Here is a 12,173-nt window from a genome sequence, read left to right on the forward strand (position 1 = left end):
CTCATGGCATTCTGATGATGATGGTGAATGCTCCATATCAACTGTTCTTTATAAATGGTTGAGGAATAATCTTAGGTAGTCCACTCCTCTCAACCTGTTGAAGAATCCCTTGGGAACCTCTCTACTTCACAGACCTGTTCACCCAGAATTTTTGGTCCCTCACACCAAATTAACCATTATTGTTCTTTGAACCAATGTCACCTTTAGCTCCAATGTAGAGATGAAACAGCCCCAAGGAACTGGACGCCTCATAATGACTGAAAATGCAATAACTGGGCCATGTAATATATGAGACATGTTTCAAGTGCAAATACAATGATATATATTGTGCATGCATATACACAAACTGATTTTATTACACAGTTCTTCTTTATAAGAATGTGATGCAAAATTAGTATTGTAATAAAATATTATAATAACAATGTTCATACTTGACAACAAGAATAATCACACTAGATTATACAAATCTGAACATTTCTCATCATTTAATGTGGGCAATATATAATTCAGTTCAACTTCATTTATAAAATGTTTAACCTGAAACAGAATATCTTCTTTCTGATAGCATGGCTTTATGTGACATAGGTCTTGCATTCTAGAAAATTTAGTATAAAATTGAAAATCTTAAACATATAAACAATTTCCTCACCTGTGATGAATAGCAAGAAAGAATGAAAGTTTAGCATTTTCACATTACCTGTACTGAGCTGAAGATTGGTTCCATAAAATGGACAGGTTCATGACAATACGTCTATGCATTGTGATAATGTAGAGAAAAAAAAGCACTATAAGTACTATCAGCCAAATCCATGGCCAGAGTACTAGGAGTAATTAGACCCCCATTGCCAGTACACAAATCATGCTACAGTGAATTAACAAAAGGGGGTATTTCAAAGTCACCATTGCTAAAACTAACACATGGGTAACAGTGTACATAGCAACAAAACCATTGAACAGTTATGTTAATTTGTAAAAGGGTATTTTCATGCACTTAATTCCATGACACTGTTACATGGCATTACATGACTATATGCCATAAAGATAGAAGCCATGTGAACATTTTCCATATTGTTCATGTATATTTCAGGCTTTTACCAAAGTGCTTGGTGGAACAACAGTGCCTTCTGCCAGTACTCGAATTGCCTCATCCTCTTCCAACATATCAACTGGTAATTATTCACATGAAAGTTTTGTTTTCTTAAGAGAAATATATATAATATAATGGAACTTCATGCATATTTCATAAATAAAATCATATTCTCTGTTTTGATGAATGCATTTTTTTAAATGCCCTGCTATAAAGTGATGCTCAGAGTCCATAGAGTGCTTTTGTGTTAGGTAAATTATTGTACTGTACATCAAGACAAATCAGTTAATTGAAGAAAATGTTGTGTGTGAAGCCAAATAAACAGATGACTATTGTCCCTTTTTTTGCTTTTCATGCAGCGTAAGACAGAATCTTGGAAAAGCAAGATGTCTTAAGTTTTTATGGATTGCACTGAAATTATCACCTAAAGATGCACCTACAACATTGACCAATTTTTGTGCAACCGTGATTTTTTAAAGAGTTAGTGCCCACTTCTAGTTGCGGTAGAATGCAATCTTGCAGAATTTTGTTAATATGACTACAGTTTTTATTGAATTGCTTTGCAACTTGGCACACATGGTCATCATTTTCAGATATGCCTGTTGTCCAGTCATTATGCTCTCACTATTTACAGAAGAGTCGTTTACTTTTTGTTTAGTATATACTTAGTCTACAGATAATGTAAGCAAAGATAAAGCACATTTAAGTTTCAATATGGACATGTATATATGTCAAGGTCACTACACGGTGTCTTTATAAATTTTGAAAATTTTCTCCCAGATTCCATTGTTCTTTAAATACTTGATTCATGTTGGTAGCCACTCCCAAATTTATGAAGTCTAAACACCTACATAAAATATCAGATGTTACTTATTTAGGGAAAGAGTTTATTATTTTATAAAAGAATGTATTATTTTTAGCTGCTGGTCAGTTATAATCTTGTGATGATTGGTTGTAATAATGCATCTTTCATTGTGAATTGTTGTTATGTTTAGCTTTCATTGTGAATTGTTGTTATGTTTAGCTTTATTGTGGATGGTTCAGTACAATATAAATTAACAGTTGTCAGTATTTTTAAGAACTGTTGTCTTTCTAAAATAACAAGCTAGGAACAAAACTTAACTAATGACAATTATTAACGTGAACATTTACAAATGTAAATGTTGACATTTGTATTCATTTAAAGAAAGAAAAAGTGCTTAGGTAGTTTCCTTCTTCAACACTTCAAAAATACAACACATCTGACCAGAGTATTAAATCAGACTTTGGTTATCATAGTAAAACATACTAATTAAAAAAAAATCAAAACAATTGTTGCATATGTTGCACAAAATTTAGGACTTGCAATATCATTGAACATGTTATAGCCAAATGTATGTTTTAATCAAGCATATTTCACAAGATTTCACTGTATTCAGTTGCATTCTGTTTACATTAGCTTTGCTTGGTACATAATAGGGTGGCCAGACAAAATGGTATGGACAAAATGTTAAGTGGACATAATGGTATTGGACAAATTGGTATGGATACAGTGATGCAGACAAAATGGTATGGGACAAAATAGTATTTAGATTAAATGGTATAGACAAAATGGTATGGATAAAATGTTGCAGACAAAATGGTACGGGACAAAATGGGATAAAATTTTAAGTTCTTCTAACTACACTTAATTTTTGGTGTCCCGTCGTTTGCACGCATGTCAAAAACATGCCGACAATATATTGCAGCAATTGTGACATTTGTGATTAATGGAAAGGTGACACCCTAGAAAGCCTGGTAAGACTTACGAGACATGTGTATATTGCGTATATTTAGTGACGGTCTGCCGTACAAAATTTTCACACCTCATACGAATGACATTTTCCAAACTGCGCAAGTTGAACCTAAAATACAGCCAGTCTGGCGTCAGACAAAGCTGACAGTTGAAAAAAGAACTCTAAGTGCGTATTATGAAAAGAACTTACAATGTACCCCAGGACAATTTTTTTAAGCAAAATCTTTTTTCTGTTTGCTTTCAGTGAGTAGAACTCCAGTAGAAGAAATGAAGTTCAGAAGTGGAAGCAAACAAAGCAGCTTGGTCTTTAACATCACTGCAGATTCAGATTACAGTATTCAGGCAGCAGTCAGAGAACTGGAGGGCTTTGTGAACAAAGAATTCTTTATTTAAATAGAAGTAATTTTCCCAGAGAAATAATATTAACCTGCTAGATAGGTAGGTTTGTTCTCTGAATACTAAGTTTTGTAAAATGTTGACCTATGTACTCTATACAACTCATGTCTTCCACCCCTTTATAGCTGAGAGTTCAACAACTGCTGCACGTCTTACAGTAAGACCACATCTAACACTTACATTATAAACCTCGTATCATCAATGAATTAAGATCTTCAGCCATCAAGAACAGTCACTAAGACTCCTTCTCCATCAGTGACCCCAATGTTTTATTTCTGGTCTAGTGAGCACGTCTTCCAAAAGGATCCACAATGGGTCAAAAGTTTCTTTATCGGGTGGAAGATTGGACTTCCAGGGTGCATTATTTGTCTGCCAGAGATCAACGAATCATCTGTCAGCCTGAGTTTGACAAGTACACAAAAATCTCAGCCCAATAAACCTTTGGATATATCAGTTTTTGATAGTTTTTTTAACAAATAATTCCTCACAGCCAAGTTATCAATAAATCAGACAAGGCATGAACAGCATGCATTGGGAATGTGCAAGAGATAATGATGGGAAATCGAAGCCAATAATGACAGACAGAGCTGATGGGTACTCAAGGCATGAACGGTAATCAAGGCATGCCTGCTCAGAATTTTAAAGTCAACCAAAGTTAAAATATAATAGAAAGAATGTTGTAAGATGAATTTATATTTTATCCAGCTTGTCATTGCAAATGGCTTCTACATATGTGGTTTGCTGGGTTTTCATGTGAGCATATCAAAGTGTAGCTGGAATTGCCATGTTCATTTTGTGCAGAAGTGGTTTCACCATCTGTGTTGACATAGAGAGTGGCTCTGCTCTTTTTGTGTGTATGCTGTGGAAGAGTCATCTGTGTGCGTATGGTTTGCCATGTTGGTTCTGGAGTTGTGGAGGGGTCCATTTATGATATGGGACTGAGCAGTTGTGAGATTGGTAAACAAACATAGTATACTCATTAGATCAGATTGTGTTTTTAAATTTGTAAGAAACATTATCACATGGAGTACATGGTCAAGTGTACACAATGATTTATATGTACCAAAAGTTCAGATGGAGTATTGTAAGAAATCTTTTCCTTACACCAGTACAGTTTTCTAGATAAATTTATTACATCATTTGAAACAAATACACAAAGTTTCAGATTTAAAAAACTATGCCACAGTAGATATTTTAATTTGCAATCCTGATTTTATGACCAAAGTCATTTGTAAATGGAAGCTATGATGATCTGTGTGATAACAGTATGTTAATCTTGTTATTTGTATTAACTTCTGTTATATTTGTATTCCTCTATGCAATAGATGTTAACATTGTAGACTTTGCTAATTATGCATATAGTTTTGTTGTGTGTTTGTTTTAATTGCACTGCCATATTGTAAACTAGCTACTAACTAATTGTGTCACCTTGGATAGAAAAGGATATTATTATTATAATTATTATTGTCAACTAGATTTTATGTTGTCCATATATGTGTCGTTATCTTTGCAATCTTTGTTTGTGGGAAACATATCTCACAAAAATTGGACTACACCAGAACTAATTGGATGTGGTGATGATTGACTGGGTTCTGTGATCTAGTTACACATGGTGACCTTGATCCAATTTATAAGGTCACATGACCACTGTATATTCATAGAAAGCAACATAACCTTGTGAGCAAGATGTATCTGGTATTACAGTACCAAACCAGACTTTATTTTCAATGCAGCTGCCTTACAATATTCCCATGACTTGATTAGGTTTTGGTAACATTTACCCAATTTTCAAGGTGACATTCACATGCCTGGAAGTGGACATTTAAGCTTGTGAGGATAATTAAAATTGTTCATTCGAATCTAATTGTATTTGATTTGAAGAAGCATCTAGGTGTCTCTGGATTAGCTTACATTCTGGCAACACTGACTTCAAGATCCATTGTTTATTCAACCTGCTCAACTGGTCAGTAGTGTAGCAATGGTAATTTTTTTTGCATTGAGTTCAATACTGGTTGACATGCTAATGGAGCAATATTTATCAAATTAAGTTGTCATATTGCTAGCCAATATGCTTTTGGAATAATCATTAGGCTTTTTTCACCTGATTACATTTTATGCTCACCTGTACAGGGATTATGCTATTTTGATAGATTACAAAGAAAATAAAAATAAAGCAGTAAAAAGCTGTGCTTATAGTTTTATTGTCATCTCTTTAGTCCCAAAGATCAAATACATTTGAGAATATTCTAAAAAAGAGGACTTCTGTGTTAGAACAGCATGAGATTGTCTTTTGTAGACCTACATGTACAGCTGTGTGACACATTTCCAAGAAAACATATGGTTTTCTTCATTTTGAACATGTATCTTAACAGATTCATTATATTGATGAATAGATTTGCTTAATGGACCAGTCACTTCTTTTAAAACAATGCTATCAGATGTTAAGTGAAACAGGTTTTATTAATGAGACCACAGGCACTTGTTTCTGTCAGTAGAAAGGGGTCTACTAATGATAAGCCCTTTCTGTACTCTCAATTAACAGTAGGTGACAGTCATCTTGATTCAAAGCCTAACCCCTCTGTGCTGTAATGCCGTCTTCTGTCTGTACATTTAGTCACTCACAAATTATATCTCAGACCTTTCACTTGTTTACGATTTAAGTACCTTGGCTTAAATAAAAGTGGCAATTAAAATGACAGTAAGGTACTTAAGTTCCAGTTTACTTCATAGAGAATGCAATTATTGAAGTATTATGTGTACTGCATCAAAAATGAGTTACCAAAAATAAAAACAATTAAAATTAAAATAAAGTTTATTTTCTCTCAGGAGTATTTTTAGAAAATAAAATTATGTACAGTTTTTCAAGAAGTCTGATCATTTATTGTTTTTTACACTTATACATAAAGGTCATGACCGTTAATTCATTTGCATAAGAGGTATCACTGAAGCAATCACAATCTAGGTACATTGACTCCAAAGTAGGCAGGAAATGTTGTCCTCCAAAGAGTGTTAAGGTACACAAGATATGAGGCACTGGAGAAACTTCAAATAAATGGTGCCATTAAAAAAACAATAAGGTACTTAAATCATATATGGGCAAGATCTGGAATGTCTTCTTTATGGCAGTGTAAATTATAAGTGACTAAATGCACTGATATTATATTAAGAGAGTTACTACAGTCATCAAGGGGTCAGATTTTGAACTGTGAGAGCTTGTTACCTAAATTGTGTTGATTGAGAGCAGAGGAAGGTGTTATCATTTAAGTTTCTCACTTTTTACTGATAGAAACAAGTGTCTGTTGATGTGACTTACAGATATTTTTTGATTGAAAAATTTGAGGAGAGGGACCGTTTTTTAACTATGAAACATGTTGGATCAGAAAATGGATAAATCATTAGTGCTTTTTAAATTTGAAAAGAAGAATATGAGAGTCCTGTAATTCAGCACTTGGGTTGACTACATTGTCATGTTCATTGCATATTGTGCAGTTTACTTTATGATCACTTAGCTTAAGCTATAATTGTAGACTAGTTAAAGTATGTGTGTGTTTGTGTGTGTACACACACACACACTGGTCCAAGATTTGAATTGATCACTTATAATAAATTGGTCTTCAGATACATCAACACAGTAATTCATGTATACAGTATCTCCACTTCTCATAGAATAAATGCTATTTTTGTGCTAAAATTATAAGAGATTAAATTGAGAAGTATTTTTATGATGAATGTGTACCGTCCTTGAAAGAAAAAGCTTTGTGACATTCATTATTATCCTGTAATAATGTGCATGATAATCTAATGCATTATGTTGTAGAGTTTATATATTAACAAAAAAGATTCAATATTGTCATTGTATTTGACAAATTCCATTAAACCTTTACTTGCAGTTACAAAATCTTCATCCAACAGCTATTAATGTAACTGTTGATGTTACAGGGTGGATCAATTTAGTTTTCCCTGTGGTTTATTTTTTCTTCAGAAAGGTCACTCATCAGTAGCTCATCAGAAACTTTTTAACTGTGAAGTTCATCTTTCCGAATGTAAGAATAATTTCAAAGGATTGATTTCAGCCAATTGTGAATTTAATTGCATGCATCTTATATAATTGGAGATGATGTGTGAAATGGGCAATAGCCATTTAAACATTCTGGTAGTTTATAATGTCTGTGCTTTTTATGTTTTGTTCTTTTTTCAAGTCATACTATGTAAAATTTCTGTACATTGTATAAAAAGAATCATGGATATATACAGAAAAGGGTTGTGTTTAATTTTTTGAAAATTTGCGACACTGGAATGATAATATGAGATCAAAAATTATACACATTCAGAGAAATTTGGAAAACCTGTGATAAAATGTAATCGAGTTATTTTTTTTTGTTTGTGTTTTAGTGTCAGGTATACATCTATTGTAACTCAAACTTCATGACCATTCACATTCTCAGTCCTACCTACATGAGATGAATCTCACTTCATCCATGTCTATATTCTGGTTCTTCAAATATTAAAATTAATTAACATTCCACACCTAGCTACTGGAAATTGAGAACAGGCAATTATTGTTACAAAGATTCTCACCTTTATCATTCTTATGTTCAAATTAAACAACTTCCAGGTGATTTAGATTATGGAACTTCCAGGTGATTTAGATTATGGAACTTCCAGGTGATTTAGATTATGGAGCAGATGGGAAGCTCTGAGCAAGAGGGAAAGCAAACTTGGTTTACATCCACATGAACATAAAATTGCAGAACCCTTATCATAGCATCCATGAAATGGGGTGTTCATCTGCAGATCATCTGTTTTTTTTCATGCTGGGGCAATTGGAGTTAGAGTCTTGGCCATTCACAAAACAGCAGCCTAACCCAGACTGGTCTGGTAAGCGTAGTGTAACTCTGAGGCGATGTTTAACAGTAATATTATGTACAGCATCATTTTATTGTTATGATTATTTATGGAGATATATGATGTGGTTCACATATTCTTGTCCCTAATACATACCATATATGTATGTGATAACTATTTTGACCATAGTCCCAAAAAGAGCTAGCCAGAAGCCTGTTGACAAGTCATGTGGTGTAGAAGCCATTGCGGAGGGGTCTGACTAAAGCACAGGAACATTTGCCTAATGTTGACAGTCAGCCATTTAATATTATTGGGGAGATATGGCTGCAATATACAACTGAGCTAAATTAATTTACATCATTCCACCTCCTCCCCAATGTACCAGCTTAGCACAGTAGTTATGTTGTGACTTGCATCAGTAATTTGCATTAACTAATGTTGAAACCTGAACTGTACAATTTGGGGGCAGGGTCCAGTTTTTATGTACAAATTTAATGCCACAATCAGTGACCTAGTATATAAAATCATAAAAAATTCAAATACACAAGTGAGGTCAAAAAGGTCCATATTTTTGGATACCTATATTAAAACAAAGCAAAAGTATATTATCCACTGGACCGAAGAAGTAAATGGCAGTTCAAAGCAGAAGAAGTTTATTCACTCCAGTCCCAAATTTCTACCTGTAATTTTCATGTCTGAAGGTCATTTTTGACACCATGTGATGCCTCCCAGTGCAAACACAACACATTTCCTGGATGACAATTCTGCAAAACAGTGTGTAATAAACAGGCTCATGCAAATGAAAATAGTTGTCATCCAAACCGTTTTTGAGATACTCTGCTTGCCCTAAACCCATGTTTTTACTGCTATGGGAGGTTAGCTCTTCTTCCTAGCCTACTATTGGTACTTCACTATCAACATCTATCAACATACCGCAAACTAACTATGGAAGGTGTATGTGCCTGACATCAATTTCAAGAACAACACAAGCCTGAAATGCCTAGTTCACAAATATAGCCATATATTTAACTAGTAAACAATAATAGATGAAAAAGTCATACCAGAGCTTTAAGTTAGGAAATTTGCCAGGGGCCAATTTACGAAACTGGACCCTCCCACCTTAAAATCCTCAATATGCTATTTCTAGCAGCTTGTCTCCCTCTGTAAACATGGATCTATACAACATGTTTGGCATACACTAAGTGTGGAAGCTTTAAATGCTAGGTCAAATGTTCATCATGTTTGGTTTACACTAAGTGTGAAAGGCTTGGTCTTGTTATACATGTTTGGCTTACACTAAGTGTGGAAGGCTTGGTCTTGTTATACAACATGTTTGGCTTACACTAAGTGTGGGAGGCTTGGTCTTGTTATCCATGTTTGGTTTACACTAAGTGTGAAAGGCTTGGTCTTGTTATACATATTTGTCTTACACTAAGTGTGAAAGGCTTGGTCTTGTTATACAACATGTTTGGTTTACACTAGGTGTGAAAGGCTTGGTCTTGTTATACAACATGTTTGGTTTCCACTAAGTGTGAAAGGCTTGGAGTTGTTATACATGTTTGGTTTACACTAAGTGTGAAAGGCTTGGTCTTGTTATACAACATGTTTGGTTTACACTAAGTGTGAAAGGCTTGGTCTTGTTATACATATTTGTCTTACACTAAGTGTGAAAGGCTTGGTCTTGTTATGCAACATGTTTGGTTTACACTAAGTGTGAAAGGCTTGGTCTTGTTATGCAACATGTTTGGTTTACACTAAGTGTCAAAGGCTTGGTCTTGTTATACAACATGTTTGGTTTACACTAAGTGTGAAAGGCTTGGTCTTGTTATACAACATGTTTGGTTTACACTAAGTGTGAAAGGCTTGGTCTTGTTATACAACATTTTTGGCTTACACTAAGTGTGGAAGGCTAGGTCTTGTTATGCAACATGTTTGGTTTACACTAAGTGTGAAAGGCTTGGTCTTGTTATACAACATGTTTGGTTTACACTAAGTGTGAAAGGCTTGGTCTTGTTATACAACATTTTTGTCTTACACTAAGTGTGAAAGGCTTGGTCTTGTTATACAACATGTTTGGCTTACACTAAGTGTGGAAGGCTTGGTCTTGTTATACATGTTTAGCTTTCACTAAGTGTGGAAGGCTAGGTCTAATGTTATACATGTTTGGCTTTCACTAAGTGTGGAAGGCTAGGTCTAATGTTATACATGTTTAGCTTTCACTAAGTGTGGAAGGCTAGGTCTAATGTTATACATGTTTGGCTTTCACTAAGTGTGGAAGGCTAGGTCTAATGTTATACATGTTTAGCTTTCACTAAGTGTGGAAGGCTTGGTCTTGTTATACAACATGTTTGGCTTACACTAAGTGTGGAAGGCTTGGTCTTGTTATACAACATGTTTGGCTTACACTAAGTGTGGAAGGCTTGGTCTTGTTATCCATGTTTGGCTTACACTAAGTGTGGAAGGCTTGGTCTTGTTATACAACATGTTTGGCTTACACTAAGTGTGAAAGGCTTGGTCTTGTTATACAACATGTTTGGTTTGCACTAAGTGTCAAAGGCTTGGTCTTGTTATACAACATGTTTGGTTTACACTAAGTGTCAAAGGCTTGGTCTTGTTATACATGTTTGGCTTGCACTGTGTGTGGAAGCTAGCGTCTAATGTTGTACATTTTTGGCTTACACTAAGTGTGGAAGGCTTGGTCTAATGTTATACACGTTTGGCTTGCACTAAGTGTGAAAGGCTTGGTCTTGTTATACAACATGTTTGGTTTACACTAAGTGTGAAAGGCTTGGTCTTGTTATACATGTTTGGCTTGCACTAAGTGTGGAAGCTAGCATCTAATGTTGTACATTTTTGGCTTACACTAAGTGTGGAAGGCTAGGTCTAATGTTATACATGTTTAGCTTTCACTAAGTATGGAAGGCTAGGTCTAATGTTATACATGTTTGGCTTTCACTAAGTGTGGAAGGCTAGGTCTAATGTTATACATGTTTAGCTTTCACTAAGTATGGAAGGCTAGGTCTAATGTTATACATGTTTGGCTTTCACTAAGTGTGGAAGGCTAGGTCTAATGTTATACATGTTTAGCTTTCACTAAGTGTGGAAGGCTTGGTCTTGTTATACAACATGTTTGGCTTACACTAAGTGTGGAAGGCTTGGTCTTGTTATACAACATGTTTGGCTTACACTAAGTGTGGAAGGCTTGGTCTTGTTATCCATGTTTGGCTTACATTAAGTGTGGAAGGCTTGGTCTTGTTATACAACATGTTTGGCTTACACTAAGTGTGAAAGGCTTGGTCTTGTTATACAACATGTTTGGTTTACACTAAGTGTGAAAGGCTTGGTCTTGTTATACAACATGTTTGGTTTACACTAAGTGTCAAAGGCTTGGTCTTGTTATACATGTTTGGCTTGCACTGTGTGTGGAAGCTAGCGTCTAATGTTGTACATTTTTGGCATACACTAAGTGTGGAAGGCTTGATCTAATGTTATACACGTTTGGCTTGCACTAAGTGTGAAAGGCTTGGTCTTGTTATACATGTTTGGCTTGCACTAAGTGTGGACGCTAGCATCTAATGTTGTACATTTTTGGCTTACACTAAGTGTGGAAGGCTTGGTCTAATGTTATACACGTTTGGCTTGCACTAAGTGTGAAAGGCTTGGTCTTGTTATACAACATGTTTGGTTTACACTAAGTGTGAAAGGCTTGGTCTTGTTATACATGTTTGGCTTGCACTAAGTGTGGAAGCTAGCGTCTAATGTACATTTTCGGCTTACACTAAGCGTGGAAGGCTAGTTCTAATGTTATACATGTTTGGCTTGCACTAAGTGTGAAAGGCTTGGTCTTGTTATACATGTTTGGCTTGCACTAAGTGCAGAAGCTAGCGTCTAATGTTGTACATTTTTGGCTCACACTAAGTGTGGAAGGCTAGTTCTAATGTTATACATGTTTAGCTTACACTAAGTGTGGAAGGCTTGGTCTTGTTATACATGTTTGGCTTTCGCTAAGTGTGAAAGGCTTGGTCTTGTTATACATGTTTAGCTTACGCTAAGTGTGGAAGGCTAGGTCTA

At 35.0% G+C, this 12,173-nt stretch overlaps 1 protein-coding gene across 1 annotated transcript in view; it reads left to right on the plus strand.

Moving 5' to 3' along the window:
• The window catches only part of LOC149794972 (uncharacterized), a 39,744-nt gene extending 32,301 nt beyond the window's left edge, over positions 1–7,443 (plus strand). Inside the window, exons 7-8 of the mRNA XM_089964631.1 lie at positions 1,088–1,169; positions 3,106–7,443. Coding sequence (XP_089820757.1) covers positions 1,088–1,169; positions 3,106–3,254 — 231 coding nt within the window. The 3' untranslated portion in view covers positions 3,255–7,443. The remainder of the gene's footprint in view (positions 1–1,087; positions 1,170–3,105) is intronic.
• Positions 7,444–12,173: the final 4,730 nt, after the last annotated feature.

The sequence above is a fragment of the Sinohyriopsis cumingii genome, chromosome 7, assembly GCF_028554795.1.
Source record: "Sinohyriopsis cumingii isolate HCF-2022 chromosome 7, ASM2855479v2, whole genome shotgun sequence".
NCBI lineage: Eukaryota > Metazoa > Mollusca > Bivalvia > Unionida > Unionidae > Sinohyriopsis > Sinohyriopsis cumingii.